This window comes from Scaptodrosophila lebanonensis, unplaced genomic scaffold, assembly GCF_003285725.1.
Source record: "Scaptodrosophila lebanonensis strain 11010-0011.00,11010-0021.00 unplaced genomic scaffold, SlebRS2 tig00000043-arrow-pilon, whole genome shotgun sequence".
Classification (NCBI taxonomy): domain Eukaryota; kingdom Metazoa; phylum Arthropoda; class Insecta; order Diptera; family Drosophilidae; genus Scaptodrosophila; species Scaptodrosophila lebanonensis.
In genome coordinates, this window is record NW_022060545.1 from 3,256,063 (window position 1) to 3,276,968 (window position 20,906).

The following is a 20,906-nucleotide window of genomic DNA, read 5'->3' on the forward strand; positions in this document are numbered from 1 at the left end:
TTCTGATTAGTTAAAGAATATTTTTGGTTGCTTAAACAATGGCTTCGGAGAGTTTTTTAGATTTAATCTTCAAATCGTATAAAGCTTAGAAATCTGTTTGACAATTCTTTCAATTCACTGCCAATTATGCCACTAAAGAAATATGAATATTTTGTTTACTTAAAAACTTATCTATAGGTACAAGTTAAAGGTAATAATAATCGTAATAACAATAAACATTTGTGTAAATTTGCTTAAAAATTATACAAAATATACAAATGCAAGTGGAAATGACAGTTAGTGCTCTTCATATTGATAATTATTTATTATGAGAAGGTAGTTGTAAGAAAAAGCCAATTAACATCCGAGTGTTTTTTGAGAGATCTTTCTTGTTATACTTGTATAAATAATTAAAACATTTTATTTGGACAAAACCAGTATATATGTATATGAATATGTACATAATTGTGTGTATAGGATAAAGAGAGGGGAATACTTAAAGCTATATATATGTTAATAAATATGGATTTGTTACGGCGACACAATAGTATTTTAGGAAAATTGATCTTTAACCTTAAAAGTATTGAATATAAAATGTTGTTCGAGCTGCACAAAAATATGCCTCTATAGTAAAGCTGGTGCTAATATTGGAGTCGAGTTGAGGAGTTGGAAATGAATACATAATTACTTTGGATCAACAGCGTCTGCCTCGCAGTCAGTGGGATCTATATCCTGTTCAACGACCGCAGTATTTTTCGATATTGCATTGGCCAACTTAGTAACACTATCCGAGGGATTCTGAATGGTTCGATGTGTCGAACGGCGGCGCATATCCTCTTCCTGTTGCTGTTTTCTATGTAAATCACTTAACCGGAACGCCTCCAGAAACTCATTCAGATCCACTTTGCCATCGCCATTGAGGTCCATCATGCGACATTTTTCCAACATCTCCTCCTTCGAATAAACACCGGGCATGTGAGCTACCAACAAATCAATAGCTGTTTCGAACTCGTCCAACGTTATTTCGCCTATATTGGTGAAATTTTGAATCATTCCACATGTGTAAGATATTCTTTATACAAATACCTGAATTATCAGCATCTATAATATTGAAAATGGTAACAAGACTGCTCTTATTGGCATACAAGGCGTCCATCACTGTTGTGCCATCTGCCTCGGCTTCCATCTTTATGAGAATGTAAAGAATTTCAGTGAGTTTAATGATAAAATAATTGATCTTATATAATCTGCCTATAGATTGCAACATATTTGATTTTATATGTATTAAATTTTAAAATATTTTTCCAAGTGAAGTTCATGGGAATTGGTTGATGTTTAAAATTTAGAGTACAGTTATTGAATATTTTATGCCATTAAGTAAATATGTATACAAGTGTTAGAAACTTGCCCTTTTTCGACATAAGCCTGTTTACCAGGTTTGGTGCCTTAAGCACCCAAGTTTTCCGAGATCCTTGGGTTCATTTAAACTGACGGACAGAAGGAGGACTACATTCCTCTCCTACACCTCCTTTTCTATTTATAAAAGCATAGGTACAATTTCTCGGGGATACTTACGATCACATCAGTGTCCAGCAAGTCCAAGGTTGTGACATAGTTAACACTTTGGCTATCGGTGCCGGGTGCCAATTTGTCCCGCAATAAACGCCAAGGCAGTCCCAATTTAGTGACACTCTCCATTACACAACACCATTTCGAGATAGTTATGTGACCTGAGCCATCGGGATCACACTTCTGGAACTCCAATTCCAATTCATCGCGATGGTCCCGCATGCGTACAGCCAATTCCTTCAGTGCCGAACTCTCCACAATGCCCATGCGTTGTCTGAAGGAGAGGCGTTTTGTTTGTGATGCCGCCGATATGTATTGCACAAAATGGGGCATTAGCTGATTGTTCAGACGCATATACGCTCCCTTATTAGAGCCCATGGCATAGTAGTTGGAGGCCGAAAATATCGTAATGACCTATGTGGAGAAGAATTCCGTCACTCTATATATATACAAGTATATGTCCAATTTATGCCAAACCCAATTACCTTATTGTCGTGCATAAACTCGTGACCATTGGGCTTGCATTCATGCGACCGTATTACATAGTTGAGACGGTGTCGCTTAAGAAAAGTTTCCGTTACATCCGGTCCGAACCAAACGCCAGCACCACGCAACGTATTCGGCTTGCAGCCCTGCATGGACTGAGGATCACTCCACATGATGTCGAAAATCTAGAGGAAATAAATGGCTGCTATGACAGTTCTTCGATGCTTAGCTGATTTTAACAAACCTGTTGCCATTCCGTCTTGTCAAGAGGTTCGCCATCCGTTACTGGTGGTCGTAGTATCGACACATACTAAGAAGTTCAACATTATATTGTGATATGAAAGCGATGAATAAATGTAGAAACTTGTGTTTACCTTTCCTCTGTCAATGCTTTTGATTAGATCCAAGCTCGTGCTATCTGAGAAACCGCCATGTACGATAAGCACCCGACTATTTAGCACGGAACCGAGTGGAAGCCATCGATAAACCTCATCAATTAGCAACAGTAGTTGTTTGTAATTGCGCTAAAGAAGAGAATATACTACAAGTAGAGTCGAATATACTATGCGAAAAGTTAATGGTTATATTTTACTGGATATTTGGACTCCACTTCACGGCTGAAACCATAGCGTGCGTTCATTACACTATCTTCGTGATTGCCGCGATTCAAGAAGACCGAATTGGGAAATGCCAAGTAAAGGGAGAGTAGAAGCAGAAGAACCTCTAAGCCCTTCTTGCCTCTATCCACAAAGTCTCCATTGAATACATATGGATTGGAAGTCGATGGCAGACCATTCTAAAAGCACATTAATTTCATTTCAAAAAATTGTTCATCATCCAAACATAGAAGTGAATATTCTACCTTATAGAGCACCACAAGCAAATCATCCAGCTTGCCATGCAGATCCCCACAAACTGTGACTTGTTGCGACACTGCCGTGGATACCATCACAATATTTGGCATCTGTTTCAGGCATCGCGCTCCCTCGCGTAATATCATCGCCACATATTTTGGATGTAGACGATTGCCCTGCAAACAACACTCAATTATATATTTTGTATAGTAATAGCGAGTATATTGCCACATACCTTCTTTTTACGGAAGACATCAATCAAGCGATCTATATCATTCTTTGTAATTGGCAATTCTATTCTGGTCGATACAATATCACCAGCTTCCTCCACAAGTTCACCGTCTTCTTCTAAAATTGAGACTGCAAGTAATGGGGGAAATTCGCATATGGGGTGGAACTTAACTAGGGAACTTATCGGGTTAGTTAACTCACTTCTGGAATTTTGGTGATATTTGTTCCCTGTGGCAGCAGCTTGGGGCATATTCTTAATGAGATCATTGAAGAATTTATACAGCTGTAAACGAACAAGATGGAAATAGGTAAAATAGTAATAAAATAATAATAAATAGTAAATGGTTGTAAATTAAACTAAAAAAGCATTTTGTTTCATTTCAGTTTAAATTTTAAGCAGAACTTTAAATCGCAAATATAAGCAAATCAAATGTAATATAGTATTATGATCACAAAATGGTATTCAAAATTACGTTTATACAAGTATGAAAAAAATTAAGAATTGATATACTTTTAACCTTATAGACGGGTCAGAAATTGATTGTAAGATCTCTCAGAACTCTCACAAAATAAATACCCTGGACCCAAAATGTTCCAGGCACAGCCTATCAACTAAAATAAATATTGCCGTGCTAATCATTCATATGACTGCTGTATGATATAGTTCTCCGATTTTGATCAAACTAAAGATGTTGGCATACAATTCATAATATTTTCATATATTTTTAAGATTCCAATAAAGGAAAAAGCTAAAAAAAAGTTAAAAATATAATCATTTCATATCTTTGAACTTTCACTCAAAATGTATAAACTATCGGAATTTAAAAATTTTATAATTCTAAACCCATTGGATACACGACTGTGTATCGAGGTTGCCGCAAAAAAGTCATGCGACTTTTACGCTTCAATTGAAAAATTCGTTCATTCATTCATACACATACTACTATATGTATTATTATATCGACTTTTGAATCTTTATAAATGCAACTACTGACCGGCGAACGTGTTCTTGGCAACCTTCTAAGTTTCCGGTCACAACACACACACACACACACATACTCGCAGACAAAAAAGTTAAACACACAAACTAGTTAGTCACTTGAAAGCAAAACATACATATTATGTAAAACGTACCTCAGCCTGGTCCTGTTCGCTGGCGTACTCGAGGTTTTGAAATATTTGCCAATTGCAGCGTTTTTGCATTTCGCGGCGTGCCTGATGTTGACGATACCATTTTTGAATGAATATTGCCGCTCTTATTGCTGAAATAAAGATGTAGATATGGTATATTATTTTATCGTTGGAATATACGTTCAGTTTAACGTATTGGACAGTTTGGATATTGGTGCGAGATTTTTAAATGATATTGAAAGTGAAAGTGTTTTTAATTCGAAAGCCTTCAATGCAGTTCACCTAGCATTATAGTATTATTCGTATTATTCATTCAATCGCTTACTCATTCACTCGAACTCCCCCATCCAAGCCGAAAGCTGTAAAGCATTCAATACAGTTATGTTGAAAAGCGTCGTAATGCTTGAATGACTTGAGTTAGGAATGCAGCTGATGTCAAAGTACAAATTAAATTTATGTACGTACACAAGGAAAGCCAAATTCTTGGGAAAACGCAGCTGTGCAGCATGGAATCAAGCCAAAGCAACAAACATATGTATTTATATTTATATTTATATACATACATATTTATGGATATATGTACATTAATCAAGTTACACATACAAGTACATGATGTGAAATATGTCGTTTACTCACTCATTCGAAAAGTCACTTTCATTTTATCTGCTTGGGTGTCGCACATTTTTATTTCTTATGCAGATGAACTATGCAAATTGAATCAAAGTGAATGCCAGAGATGAATTCAAATATGCGTGAATGTCTGAAGAGTTGTTACAAAAAATACTGGCATTATATCGAAACAAAAATGAAATTATCTTGCATCCATAGAATGGATATAGAAGGGGGGAGAAATGTAACTGAATCGGTTAGTTCAATGATCCCACTGTCAGATGTTCATATGTCTCCCCGTCACGAAATGATTGCCATTTGGCTGAGCCCGCCTCCGAAAGGTCAACGTCTGGTCTTGCTGCCCTTCTACCAGTCTTATTATTAGACACCATACACCATGTCTAAATGTATAATGACAACCTTGTAAGTGCAACTGAAATAGCCAGTAGATTATTTTTGCTATCAAACGTTAATCCAATCGATTCAATTGCTATGCGTGTCAAGGCCAATGCATGATTGTGATTGGGAAATTGAATAGCGGTAGGGTTTTGGGCAGTCGACTTGAGTTAGAATTACTTGCCGTTCTCATCCATAATGTTTAAGTTTGAGTCAATTATTTAAAAAGAGAAGCACTGCTTATAAGTAACTTTTTAACCAATTTGGGAAGAGCGAGTGTGATGTCTAAATAGCTAGGGCGAAGTAAAGCCAATGCTTTCCTATCTTATGGGATGCTAATATAGAAGCGTCGATAGGTTTGTTTGTTACCAATGTTTTAACACACACTTCTTATCAGTTGCTCTTGCTTATCTATTTCGGGCTGTTTCAACTTTTTTCTCCTCAAATTGAGGAAACCCATTAGTTCTTCGTTTGTTCACCAAATTTCGACATCGGATTGAACTTGTATTATTTTAGTGATGACTCTATTGATTTTCAAACTTTCACTGGAAATCTGGGAATCTGTGAAATTTAAAGCGACGACATCAGAAAATTTCAAAACACAGTGTCAATTATTTACAAACAGAAGAAAAGAGACTGCGACAACGAAAGAAAGAAAAAAATAACTGCAAGTGCCAATAAATTTAAAAATGTTATTTGTAATCGTAATAACAAATTAAAAAAAAAGAGTTAATCTTCGATAGGCGCAATTTTTAATACACACTTCTTAAGGCTTCGTTATCTTTTTCTATTTGGGATTGAGCCTTTGCCTTTTTTTTCGCACTGATGCAACCCATACAACTTTTTAAAGGGCTCCAATCTTTTCACTTGAACGCGCAAACTGTTTACTTAAGTGCCCTGTGTTTTTTGGACTCTCTTTAATTTCGAAACGTAAAATTTAAAGCGTAGCTAGCTGAAAAATATTTAAGAATTTTTGTGGGGGAAAGGAGCGTTTCTTTTTTGATTCCGCTATTCGATTTACTTTTGTTGCTGTTGTGCACGCGAAATTCAACATTAGACTGACGTGCTTTCGTTCATTGTGCTTTGTGTTAACAGTTGTCTTCGATTTTTTCTACCCCAGCTCCAGCCGCCCCTCCGGCACGCCTCAATTATGCGACTGGCAGTGGCTACGGCTACGGCTATGGATTTACCCCCAATCGCGTTTCCATACTCTTCGCCCTTCGCTCTTCGTCACTGTCCTTTCCTACTTTGTGTGTGTGTGTGTGTTTTTTTGTGCTAATGGCGGTCCGTCGTGTCAGACTGCCTCACTGTGCCTGTGTGGGTATCTATCTGTCTGAGTGTCTGCTTGGCTATTGGCAAGTCAGTTCATGTAACCACTTGTATTGTTTGTAGGACAAATTGTAATAATAAATACAGTTAGCGCATTGTAGTTACAAAAGGTAAAGGGGGACGGGCATGACGCACTCTATTGTGTGGCAAGCTAAACATAAACTGTATGCGAGTGTACCGGGAATGATTGTCGCCTGCCATCACCAACATGGAAACTTCCCTTTGCTGTCCCCACAAAACTAAACTTTTTAATCAAAAACATATCTAAGTCAAAGTGTTTCCATTCGACATACAAGTATTCCTTATTTTACTTATTGGAACTTATTGGAACTTTCGTTGAATACTTATGCACCACCAAGTTTTGTCCATTAGCGCTAAAGTCCTTTTAATTAATGTAATTATCGGGCTTTTGTTCGATTGCGTGTGGCGTTTCAACGCTTACTATACACTACATTAATAAGCATAACTGAAGTTCACTTCTAGGTGCTAAGAGCTCAACTTTTTGTTACTTTCACATACTTGTAGACACATACTGGGAAAATGCACTTAGATGAACAATTTAAAGGAACTTTAATCTCAAATGTAAATAATGAATAAAGTTTTCTCAAACAAGCAAACCGGACATTGATTAACACATAAATATTAAGAAGAAGACTATTATTATTGATTCAATTAAAGTACAAAATCGAGGTCTATTTTGATTAAAGGTGTAGCCTGGCATTGTCATTAATATTTTATTGATTTCGCAATTAAGTGTAAAAGAAATTTGTTTCATAGATTTTGCAATTATATAAATATTTAATAATAAACAATGAAAATCTGATGATTAAATACGTATGCATTTTTTCCAGAGAAGAGATTTTAATGTATGAAGTTGATTAAAAAACTGATGAACTTGTTTCTCTAGCATTGCTGTAGTTTTGATTGAAAACTAAAAAAAGAAATGCTCTTTGAAAATTACATAATTGCAAAAAACCTGACTGTTGGTTTTTTGTGGTATAATTCTAAAAAGTAATTACTGAGTAATCAAGATAGTTGATTGGTCATACTATTCTATAAAACAATAGCACTTTGATAGACTCAGTGCACAGAGGCGAATTGTTTTCCTGTTTAACTGTAGCTGATCAGCATTTCAGCCACAAGATCAAAAACTAATTAATAAAAACATCATTTACAAATGTAATTATAGCACGAAGAGTATAACAAATTAAGCAAAAATATTATAGTTCTTAACACAATAAACAAGAAATCAATTAAATATTAGTGATGAATAGTTCGTAATGTATTTGGACAACTCTATTAAATTTCCTTGTCATTTTTGATAGAACTTAGCTATCAATGCCTGCTCTATCTTAAAACTACGTTCGACGTTATTACTTTGGCCGCTGATGAGGGCAACTTTCGAGTCTACAAGCATTAGGATCTAGCATATGCTTACAGACCTGAAATATAATTATGCATGGATGCAAACACTGGTTACTCTGCACTATCCTAGCAGAACCATATTCAACCCACAAATGTACCATAAGTGGATGCGGGGAGGTGGGTGTTATGGCCAACGTCTTGAGCAGGGCAAGAAACATCGCCATGACACTGCCATAAGTGACTGTTGTCCTTGTTGTCATTGTTGCTGCCGCTGTCGCTGCCAATATTGCTGCTACCGTTGATGTCTCTGCATGTGTGGGTGTTGGCTTTGGGACCCGAAGCTGCACATGTTAACTAAATCTCGCAATTCCCCAAGCTAATTTTTATTTATTATGACAACTTGACTGCGTCGCTGCATGGCGCCAACATTATCTGTTTATAAAAATGTTACTAGTGGCTTTTCATTTATCATTTAAGATGCTTCTGCACGCTTAATTGAAGGAAAGTACAAAATGTGTTTAGAGACTATACAAAAAACCTAATATACTCTTGTACATTTCATGTACAGAGTATAAAAATGTGCAATTGAATCTCTAAAATCGTACATTTTTCTATATTGTATATAGGTTTCCCATGTTTCTAAAATCACGTTCGCTGTCAATATTGGTGATCAAAGAATTAAAAAATAATACAAATTTTGGTCCCATAAAAATCTACAAGTATTGTTCGATTTTTATCTGACGCTTGAAAGAAACAGGCATACTCGCAGTTGAACGCATATATAATAATTTAATAATTAGCTCTATAAATCTATATGCAATAACCTCAGCATGTTGAATGCAGGCTATAACAATTGGTAGTTTAAAAAACACAAATTTATTCAAGAAATAAGATATACTTCATTCAGTTGATGAAAATATGGAACATAAATAAAGTACCCTTCCCTAAATGCTTGTTTATTTTTTCCCATTTGGTATTCGCATTCTACTTGTACATTACAATCTAAGCTTACTCGCAGTTGAACTCATATAATAATTTAATAATTAGCTCTACAAGTCTAAATGCAATAACCTCAGCAAGTTGAATGCAGACAATAACAATTGGTAGCTTTAATACACAAATTTATTCAAGAAACAAGTAAAAAAGCTAAAGTCGGGTGTCCCGACTTTGAAATACTCTGTACATATGTTTACAATAATTATAGAAAATAAAAAAATTAAGAAAATAAAAAAAAAAATTTGATCGATTTTACCTCTCTCGGTATTCGAACTCACGTAAAGGGTGTATAATTGCACATTTACATAGCAATTGCGTCTGTGTGAGTGTATGTATGCCTATGCGCATCTATTCGTGTCTGTGTAAGCATTTTCGCAGTCAACCAAACAGCAACATCAACAACAGCCGCGGGCAGCGCTTGAGCAGCGCTGCAGCAGCAAATATATTTATGGCTATAACTTCTTGGTAAATCGGTCTATCATAGTGAAACTTGGCATACGGACACATAATTACAAACTGGGGGTATTTGCAAAATTTTAGTTCGAAATTCCAAGAATTACGGGAGTTACGATTTGTGGGGTAGAGAGGGGAGGGAGGGAAATTCCAAAATATACATTTTCTGCGTATTCACATAAGGCATCTGGGACTAAAATTTGGTGTTCCTAGGTCTTATAGTCTCCGAGATATAGGCGATTATACGAATCGAAAATCGGGAAAACCCCCATAGGGGGGAAGTGGGGGGGAAAATCAAAAAAATAAAACAAACTCGTATAGAATACACACATAACGCATCTTTGTGCAAAATTTGGTGTCTCTAGCTCTTATAGTCTCTGAGATCCAGGTGTTCATACGGACGGACAGACGGACAGACTGACAGACGGACAGACGGACAGACAGACAGACAGGGCTAGATCGACTCGTGTCGTCATGCTGATCAAGAATATATATACTTTGTGGGGTCTGCCACGCCTCCTTCTGCCTGTTACATTTTTCAGCTCCCGCAAACCTAATATACTTCTGTACATTTCATTTCAGAAAGTATGCTACAAATTCGCTAATCCGCACAATTATAGGGAAAGTACCCCCCCAGAAAGGAAACATACATAGTACGCATAGCTACATAAAAGGCGCAGAATGTGGTGGAAGCACGCAAATGTCAAGACGGCACCCCAAAGCAGCTCAAAGGACAAATTAGCAGCAGGCAACGTGACGTATGCGTGATATCAATTACGTATAATTACAAAGCCACTTGTAAATGTCCATGCGTCATTACAACAACATGACAGCGCAATTTGGCGAAAGCATGAATGAACCATGAGCTATGACAGAGGTTGGGGTTTATATGGATATCGAGATATAAGCATATATACTCACTTTTCTCAGCTCTCGATGCGCTCATGCCGCGCAGTGGCTTGCGGAAGTGCTTGCACCAACCTTTCCTCTGGAAGAGCTGCAGCAAACTGGATGCGCGCGTTGTTGTCTGTGCCGCCACCGGTTGTGGCTGCCCGTTCGGTCCCAATGTGGTCGTTTGCATGCTGGCCCCCACACGCTCGATTTCCGACGACCGACATGAGGAGGCGTCTTCAACGGAGGAGCTGCGCCGCTTGGTGCTTTCGCTGCGCAGGCATACACAACTGCGCAGCATGTTGCTTAATGGACAACGGACGACGACACTGGATGACACTCAAAATGACAGGCGCTGTGACAGCCGCGTAACCTGAGATGCCGCCTTAACTACGCGCCACGCAGGCGTTGCATGAATCTCGAAGCTATGTCGACCCCACGTTTTACATGCCGCTTCTTCCGCCTAATTGCAGACCTTGCCGCCAGCTACATATGGACGGAACCTGGATGTGTGTGGATGTCTATGTCGAATTGGTTGGGATGGTATGGTGCTGCGCGTGTGTGGCTTCTGGTTTGGCTTGCGGTTCACTTTGCGCGTCTATCAAACAGTAATGTAATTTGCTAGTCGCTGTCTACCTGCCACCAAGTACATACGTTAGCCACACCTCCCCTCCCGCTATTCGTTGTCAGTGAGTGTATGTGTGTGTGTGTGTGTGTGTGTGTGTGTGTGTGTGTGGTGCGGATGTTTTGCGCACGACTGGCCCACCTTGTTTACCTTCCACTTTTAATGTAAATTGATTTTACTATATTATTACTTATTCATACGAGTGTTTCCCACACAAATTTCAGTTGAATGCGTTTGCTTAAGATACTATATACACGTACTAGTATATGCATCTATGCCGCGTTGATTGGATGTTGGTTTTCATTCGGCAGCTGAAAATAAATAAGGAAAGGAAGGTTTAGTAAAACTATAATAATTGGTTTGATGTTAATTGTAGGTATTTATCAAGACAAATACACATTGTATCAGTTACCTAATTACTAATATATAGACATTAACTCCATTCACCTTCATAATCTATAACTTAGCTGGAAACAAATAAATGCCTTTGTTGAACTCACTTTAAGATGGAATAAGTAAGAAGACACATTTCTGTTCAATATGAGCTCATCGCCTTGATGATTTTTCTATATTTAATATAACCATTGAATCCGTGCATACAGGTTTGGCACCTTAAGAATATATTTTCCGAGCGAGGATTAACAAGTAAGTGGTGGCTTATGCTTATCTAATTGTTTGTTTTAGATTAAAATATCACCAAATTCAGTCCACAGCATTACATTTGCAGCATTAACTTAACCTTAAATAAAAAACATTACAATATCGAAATATATCTGCCAATTTCACGAGACCTGAAAAGCTGTTGAGGGGGAAAACAATGTTTTTCCGCAAAGCAGTTTTTTGCTTGCTGGACTACTCCTAAATTTCCATTTACGGTTTAGCCTTTGGTCCACAAACAAACAACACTATGAAAGAAATATTTTTTTGTATCACTTAGAGCTATGAAATGTTACTAAAAAAAACTTAATTTGCTCATTTATGTATTTATTATTTTTATTTATCGACAAATAAAGTTGACGCTACACAAAAAATACACAGAGAAGCCAAATGTATATAAGTAAAAAATTATTACAGCACTCGACCAAAAACCAAATATATATAAATATAGAAAATCTATGTATTACATTACAGTATACAATATATAGATGGCAACCGTGATTAGAAGATTGGTAGTTCATTGTTTCAAACTCTTAGCATCTCTTCCATGATTATAAATAAGTATTAAGAAACTAGCACCGCCTGTAGATACCTTCTCCATTTTATCGGATTTAAACAATAGAGGATGCTTATAATAGCCAGAACGGGCAGATGGGTGGCAGTTTTATTCTCCCACTCGCCCAAACCACTTCTGTGTCACTTAGTATATTCTAGGCTAGGCTCTTGAGAGCGATTCAAAAGCTGTCAAGGACTATTCGTGGTACGGCAGACCTTTTGCTTAGAAGGCAGTGGTGAGAAGCCACCAAATCACATCAATTTGTTCCTCTTGTTATATAATTTGGAATATGAAAAGGATAATCATGTTCATATCAAATCAAATTTCAAAACATTTAGAAAACTGAGTAAGGATAACAAGTTAATGAGTAATGGTCTGGGCGTGAAATAAATATTGAACATTTTAAATAAAAGTCGATTTAGAATTCCGTTCGAATGCTGTGAGTTGAAAAGCACGTCGTGGACTATATACTTGTATACATACCCGTACATATCCAAAGTCGCGCACACAAACTGCCAACGAGCAGAAATTTGAAACAGTGTTTATGACATTAAACACACAATCAAACGTGATTTGGGTTAAACACAAACACAAACCGCCTTTGAAATTGATTTTTCTCTGTCCATATGACGGCAGATGCTGGAGAGGGTTTAGGGCTGATGCACAGTCCCAACTAAAGACTAAAATGCAGGCTAGAAACAATTTAAATAATATTCGATGCTAATCGAAGGATTGGGCTTGTGCTGCGTGAGCAATGAATGTAAAGTGATTTCCGCTGCCAAAAGCATATAGAATCTCTTGGCCGTCGCAACACCATCCTTCTATACTTATCCTTTCGTCAAATGCTTTTTGCCTTGGGGTTAGTCGAGCGTTCGAGCGTTCGAGCGTTTGCGAAGCATGATATTTGGCATTTAAATGTTTACGTTGACATTTCGTTTCAAAACATGTCCCAATGTGCCCAACATCCAGACTTTCCCCAACAGGCCAATCAAAATGTCTGCGTCTGTCGCATACGGAATTTTGCACACTTTGTGAAAGACTCAGACAAAAATGAAACCGAAGCCACTAAGCCAGCGGGATGTGGGCCATGTGCATCGAATATTTGCCATGTACACTCGTATGTATGTAGGAGTATATATACATATGTATGTGTGTGCATATGTCTCACCCCCATCGACTATTTCTGAAACTTTGGAATAACTATATGCGAGTTCTCTATACAAGTACTTGTATATGTGTGTGCTTATGCAGTCTTTTTATGTTTTCCATTTTTAACTCACATGCATACATACATACATACATACACACATACACATGTATAACAAAGTTGACTGATGCTGACACGCGCGAATGTTTTATGCAAATACGGATGTTTAATTTGCGACTGAATAATCCGCTATGCAAATAAAGCTACGCCTCGTCGCCGAAAATGCTCTCAGCCGATTCAACCGCTTTAACAGGCACAGCAGCCCCCATGTTGCAGAAAAAGAGCCAATGGGGGCTGAGGCCCTAGTGCTCGCTGGTTTGTAATGACGCAGGGAATTGTGTATTGTCGCTTTAAATCCAGGGAAATTAATGAGCATATGACATCAACACGTGCCATATTCAGATGATTTCATTTCATTTCACAGCTCACACTTTAAATTACGCACATTAGGGAAACTTTGACACTACTTTATTGATAGTTCGCAAAACTATTGCTATTTAGCAGACATTAAATATATATGTAGTTAATGGTGCCAGGTTCTCTGTTCTCCTACTTGAGGTTCTATTAGTATTTAAGAACAACAATTATTTGGTTTGTGAGGTCTGCCTCAGCTTCTGAACTCTGTCAAAATTCGTGCTTCCACATCTTCAGTTATCCAATAAAAAATCATATTGCCTGGAAAATTGTTTGAAGCAGTTTGAGTCCGCTCAGCACTGCTCTTTCAAATGACTTATAATGTTGATGATGTTTTTCAATTTTTTTTTATTAATAAATTAGTAGTCGAGTAATGATTTGTAAGGATTTCTTGCTATCTTCTGTTCACTGTTAACCGAAAATTTGGCTTGGCTAAGAGATGTTACTCCTCCTTTTAAAAAGTTATCTTTGAAGAACATTTTTTGGCAACAACTCAAATAAAATAAGTGCTTTAATTGAGCTCTCGAGCATATTTAAGCATACTATTGTTTTTTAATAATTGTGTGGGTCTTTTATGAAACAAACATTTTCCTATTGAAATGCTTCGATCCATGCACCACTTATTTATGTTTTTTAAAAGTATTTATAGCATTTAAGTCCTTTGAAGACTGCACCCACTCTTCATGACTATCGGGTATACTCGTAGTATACTTAATGGGGCTTTCATTTTTCTTTAACACACATTACATTTTTTAATATTTAATATATGTACTTATTGTACATTTAACAAAAATATACTTAGTATATACTCCTCTTTGTTTTTCATTCATGAACAAGGAGCTTCACAGCCCATCTTAGTTCTGCTTCACAAAAGATACATCGCCAACAAAACCCACAAACGTTCCTATACATATGTGGGTATATTTATTTGTGTGGGTATCAGGAATGGAGTGAATTGAGTGTGGCACAAAAAACACAGTCACCCACGCACAAAAGCGGCAGGGGCAATGAGGCGACCGCACAACAAAATGATGAAATGACAAAAGGATTTATATACTGAATCAAGTAGCAAACACATTCAAATGCCACAAACAGACGTGTCCAGAAACAAGCATCATCTGTCTGTATATTCATTTTTGGATGCTCTTGTGTACACAGATAGACACACACATACACATGTACACATTCATCTATCCATATCTATATAAATGCAGATGCGTAGAGAGATGTTCATGTCAGGGCTTGCCTCGACAATTGCGCTTGTGGGTAAGTAAGGCCATCAGTGTAAAATTATTTTATGTTTCATAAACAAAAAATAATAACATAAAATGGAAATGGAGAAGGAAAAAGATAGAAAGCTAACAAAAAAAATGCTGGACAAGCTATATGTATGTTAACTATTCATGGCCATAACTAGCGACGGCATCCATGTGGGAACACACACCCGTATACGAATATCTGTTCATGACAATGCCGCTTTTGATTTGCTCGATTACTGGCTTTTCCTTTGCCTTTGCCTTTGCCTGTGCCTTTGCCTTTACCTCTGCCCGGGCCAAAGCCATTGTGGTGGCCTCTGTTACAGTCGCAGAACCGCTTGGACGAGCTTCGGTCCTTTGTGTTTGGTCAGGTTGTCTGTCGACAACCAGTCAGCGAAACCGACCGCCAACTTGGAGTTCAGTAGACAAACGAAGCTTTGACAGATTGAGCTATATCCATATAGCACACACACACACACACACACACACTCACACGCATACAGCCAACGATACAGTGGCATTGCGCAAAACCACAAAGTGTGAAATTAAAATTCTAAACGCTTAGAACACAATGGAGGGGAGGTGGCAACCGGGAGGGTTACGGTTGCCGCATAATACAAAACCCCATGCCGAAACATAAACGAGGCAGGTAATATTGATTAATCGTTTAAGCTCTTTCGTTTCTGGTTTGGTTGTTGGGCTGTAAAAAATGTAACCACAACTTCCATAATGACAACCGTAAATGCTAATGTTTATACTCGTATGTAAATGTGTGTGTGTTGCTTCTGTGTATATGTATGTATGTATGTATGTATGTGGGAGACCCTTTCGCAAAGTGCTCGACTGTTAAGTAGCCCCAAACTTGAATTTAATTGCAAAATGTGGTTATAAGTATTAATCTCCGACTATGGCATAAGAAGCGTAAATTAAAAACAAGCGTGACATGGCATTAAAGTAGCCATTAACATAAATAAATTGAGGTGATATAATACTTATTGCAAGTCTCATTTCAAATAATAAAGTGCTTGAAGACTCTAAAAGGCTGCCTTATAGTGTAGACTTTATCTTTTCCTTAAATGTTAGCCTTTTTTTGTGTTGCTGTCAATCAACTTTTCAAAGGTACAATGCTATCGTCCAAGATCTCTTTTATTAATAAATATACATTCTGTATTTTTTTAGTGTCTTTAAGCTTGGCAGCAAATCTTTTCTGAAATAGGTAGAAAATCCCTTAACAGACGATATAGAATTCAATTTCCCAATTTCCAAAAAGCTTCAGTCATCTAAGAGCCCTAAAAAAGTATGTCAAATAAAATCAATTCATATTGAAAATGCAAAAAAAAATAAAATAATAATCCGCATTTTTTGTGCTTAGAATAAAGAAGTTAGAAGACACGCTTACTATGAAGCATTTTAATCAATAATGTAAGCTTACTCAGCCACTATAATATAAACAAAAAGTAAGTAACAATTCATATTTCTGTAGACATAATTACACGATAAAAATGCATAATTTATAATCACAAATTTAAACTGAGAAAGCAGAGGAATGTTATTTTAAGTGTAGGGCTTATATAAAACTTTATCAAAGTGAAGACAGCAGAGTGTTACAATTGAATAAATTTGAATAAACTTAAAAAAAAAATTGAGGCATCGACGGAAAGGAGAATGGAACGAAAGAGAATAATTAATATATTCAATGACCTTTTTTAAGTGTTTAGCTCTTTTCTTAAAAAAAAAAATAAATTTTCCAGCTGCCCAGGGCTGTGAATATGCCTCTGGCTGGGATACAGAACGAAAGCTATTTGAAGCGTTTGTCAAGCCAGCTGGAGTGCAAAGAATTTCCGATTGTTGTGCATTGTCGATATGGAAATGACTCAGATTTCACAGTTTATCAAAATACTTGCGTACTTTATAAAGAAGGAACTTAATATATGTATTTCAAAGTGTTTTGACAACAACAAACTACTAATTGCAGACAAATGCTGGCTTAAGGCTTTGGCCCACCATTAAGCAGTTCTAAGTCCGTGCTTAGCCCATAAAAAATTTTCCAGTCAACTGAACAACATTGCTGCTCAGTTGGATAAATCAGAGGACTTAGGCAATGCCAAAATATGATTATCGCCCGGGGTAACGTCGAATTAGGCTGGCAACATTCGTGTTTTTTCTTTTTTCATGGAATAAGTTTTTGGCCATTAATTTAACAAGCTATTAATGTTATTTGATTTCGACATCATGTCACGCAAATTGGTGCGCATGATTCAATTACATTTTGCAAAATTGGCAAAAAGTGGGGAAAATTGAGAAAATCACGTTTTATTTTTTTTTGTTTGTCCTTGCGAAGAATTTACACAGAGTCAAGTCGCGAGTCGCGCGTCTGGCGCGTAAGTGATTTTCTGCGCGGCACACAAAGTCAAAGGAACTGCCTTTAGACTCTGTACTCGTCCTTTACTCAGCACTGTGGGTCAGCAGGCATATAGAAGTGGGTATAATTGGAAATTACAAACATAGGCACCAACAATTGTTATTAAAGCTATAGTTATTAAAATTCTGTTTGCACAAATGTAAATTAAATTAAATAAAACTTTTAAATATTACATTTTTATTGAGAGTAATTTATTTTGTAAATATTAGCTGTATTTGTTAAACTAAACAATTTCATAAAAAAATTTTAATTTTATTTCAGAACAATTACAATCTGCTTATTATCATGCATAGGAAGGAAGTTGTTGCTTTTCCTTTTATTCAATTTTTTAGATTTTCATACGTAATATATTGTTTTCCGTAACAACTTTTCTATATGGCGTTTCTAAGTTTTTTTTTTTTTGTTTGAATTTTTTTAACTTCCTTGAAGTGTGTTTAAGTGAGTTCCTTTGGAATTTCGAGCTGCAGCTAGTGTTGCTTGCCCACTGTGCTTTAGCGGGGCGTCATTTTATTCTCATCATGGCTCCCACACGCACACCTTCGCAACAAATAAGCAACAACAAATTGACAATGACATAAAGCAAAGCTCAGCCATCGGCCTGATAGTGAACCTCAGCCGCCACATCCCCTGGCGACACGACGACGAAATTGTGTTAAAATCGCGCAGGATGCGAGACAGAGATGCGGCCCTTGAACCTGGCCTCGGCTGGCTTTTATCGAAATGCAATTTGGCCAAAGTGAAAATGTGTTTGTCAGTTCCAGTTTGAATTTTTGTTAAACGAGTTTTGGTCATTTTTTTTCATTTACTTTAAGTTCCTTTCGTATTTCTCTGCGGTTGCGTTTCCTTGGCTTACAATTTATTTGTGGGCCTAACTTTGCATAATTCTGTGGCGTTTTGTTTGCTTTGTAGCTAAACTTTTTTTGAGTGGTTTGGTAGATTGGCAACAAAGAAAGAAAAAATGTTGGTTCTGTTTCTTGACTTTTGGGTATTCACTGCCTACGTATTATTGAGTTTGGGCTCGTCTCCAAGGACCATAGTTTCGTTTAGGGATAGAAATAAATGGAAAAGTTTGCTCCAGTCCATAAAGTCTTAAATGTTTTGAAAGTACGTATGTGAAATGCAATACGCTTTAATAATAATTGATCTATGTAATGTATGTAATTGAAGTAAAGAAAAGAAAGTAAACGCAATACAAATGGAAACAAATCGCAACAAATTTATTTCGCTTTCAAGCAGAACAGAGTGCACGCATTGATTTGGCAAAACACTTTCTTTGTACTTACTATGTGTATATACAAGTAGAACTGCATTTTATGGTCTGCTGATGAATAAAACCATGAATTTATTTGCTATCTTTGTATGCATTGGATTGAGAGCACAAAATCCAATGACAAATGGCCTGCATAGTGAGCATGATTAACTATCCTGCAGAGTTGGCGTCATCCAAGCTCGCTGGACTTTCCTCAAAGTGCAGCATTCCCCAAAACTAGAGGGAGGAGGGGCAGGACCTGCTGCCAGCATTGTTTGCGAAGCGTTTTAGTGAGTAAATTTGTTGATTGTCTCACAGCTTGACATGCAATTTATCGTAATTGAGTCAACAATCATTTTCGACCATGCCACAAAAGAAAAAGCACTTGTCATTGCTATACTGGCGGAAATGACTTTCATTTCCATGCATTGTGGTCAGTATTTTCGCCCGCATCCTGAAATATACTCGTATGTACATAGGCCTGCCTACTGTCCAGCCTTCATTTAATTGACAGATTGCATTTGTGTTTGTGCCTCGACTAATGGCCGGTCAGTCTGATGGATAAGCAACGCGTATCCTTGACCGCAAATAAGCTTCCGCCTAATCGCATAGAGCCGGCTAAAACGCAAACCTAGCCCCGCGCTTAAGCGCCTAAGCTCTCATCACCATTTGGCTTTGTCTCTTTGGGGCATGCTCGATGGGTGTGAAAATGTCGCAGAACGGCAAGTGACCCCGGGTCTTTGGGTAATTGAAATAAATTGTGTGGAAGCTTTCGCTTGATGCCGCTGTAAGAATCTCAGACTGGGGCTCAGGCCCAATTGGCATGCAAACTAAAGCATGATGCCCAAAATTGGGGTATGATGTGTGTCCTTTTTGTACTTTTAATGCATGTCATTATTTTCTAGCAGGATAAACAGAACACACACTTAATTATAGTAATATATACACTTCCTTTATTTGCATAAGAAGATAAATTAATGTTATGTTTGCTTTCTATTTATTGGTCATCACAAAGAAGTCGTATATGTTGAAAATATCTTGGAAAAATGAATTCAAATTCAAATTCGTTATATAGCCCACATAATTGTTATTACCCACAGAGTATACTTGTATATATTCTTCATATGTATTCTATTCGAATATAAGCTCATGTAAAACTTTTAATTCTGCCTTAAACTTTGCATTAAAAAACTTGAAAATAATTAAATTTCAAATTGGCGAAAAATGTATTTTTATAAAATTCATTTTGTTTTGAATTGCAAGCTGTTTTCGATATTTTTTTTATTAACTGCTCGTTATTTAATAGCAATGATATGTTGTATGTAATTTAACATCGAACTATGCCTAAAGTTCTCAATTGCAGAGAAGTTGTTGGAACAAAGATATAATACTCGTATGCGATTCTATCAATTTATGTGCTAAATACATATTTATTTATTTTTTTATTTATTTTTTTATTTATTCAACAAACAATGACATTAAAGAGACCCCTAAGAAAAATAACTATATCAATAGATAATATTTAAAATTAAATAATTCATCTCTAGCAGAAAATATCGCGAACAAATATGAACAAAAATATATTCAACAATATAAACAGCTAGCCGAAGCGCAAATAATATTTCCCCATCGGGTCGGAGGCGTTAATTAGAAATTATTGTAATTTGCATAGATTTCTCCTTCTTAGACTTTTCTAGCTTAAATGCCTTTTATAATTATTATATATTTTCCGCCTATGTCGACAGTCAATGTTTGTCGACATAAATAAATAAATAAACGAATCGATTAGGCAACTGTGTGCATGAGCTCTTAATACTATATTATTATATAATCCATACTGCTGATTAGCAACAGACGCTGCATAGACTAAGTTGTGAAATATTTGCCGTTCGAATATATGTACATAATTGAAAATGTTTGCGCTATCGCCTAATGTCGAAGTAGAGCAAGGAAAATATTAATTTAAAATTCAAATTACTCACGCCGAACGAACTCCACTTATTCGGGAACCACATGCCACCACGGCAGTTTCCGCTAATTTATGTTCAACTTCCGTGTTGTTGCACACTTGTCCTCGTTTGGAAAAGTTGGCTGTGTCTTTGCTACTTCGTTGAGTCGTTAAAGCCAAACTTTAAGTCCCGCTCGTAAGTTTTCTAGTGGTGTTACTTATGTGGCGTGAAACTTGGTATATTGTTCGATGGCAAACGCAAGCATAGAAGGAGACACCCACC

At 36.8% G+C, this 20,906-nt stretch overlaps 1 protein-coding gene across 5 annotated transcripts in view; it reads right to left on the reverse strand.

Moving 5' to 3' along the window:
* Positions 1-288: 288 nt before the first annotated feature.
* The window catches only part of LOC115622576 (serine/threonine-protein phosphatase rdgC), a 29,058-nt gene continuing 8,440 nt past the window's right edge, over positions 289-20,906 (reverse strand). For 2 of the 5 annotated variants that reach the window (XM_030516555.1, XM_030516554.1), the window contains exons 3-14: positions 10,320-11,225; positions 4,254-4,381; positions 3,321-3,402; positions 3,124-3,248; positions 2,897-3,064; positions 2,627-2,830; positions 2,409-2,558; positions 2,279-2,344; positions 2,034-2,219; positions 1,555-1,962; positions 1,066-1,165; positions 289-1,007 (exon numbers count right to left, since the gene is read on the reverse strand). In XM_030516555.1, the coding sequence (XP_030372415.1) occupies positions 664-1,007; positions 1,066-1,165; positions 1,555-1,962; positions 2,034-2,219; positions 2,279-2,344; positions 2,409-2,558; positions 2,627-2,830; positions 2,897-3,064; positions 3,124-3,248; positions 3,321-3,402; positions 4,254-4,381; positions 10,320-10,590 (2,232 nt within the window). In that variant the 5' untranslated portion in view covers positions 10,591-11,225 and the 3' untranslated portion in view covers positions 289-663. Of the gene's footprint in view, positions 1,008-1,065; positions 1,166-1,554; positions 1,963-2,033; positions 2,220-2,278; positions 2,345-2,408; positions 2,559-2,626; positions 2,831-2,896; positions 3,065-3,123; positions 3,249-3,320; positions 3,403-4,253; positions 4,382-4,575; positions 4,678-4,715; positions 4,748-5,435; positions 5,508-10,319; positions 11,226-20,906 lie in introns of those variants that run through there. The other 3 variants (XM_030516558.1, XM_030516557.1, XM_030516559.1) reach the window with 3 other exon arrangements.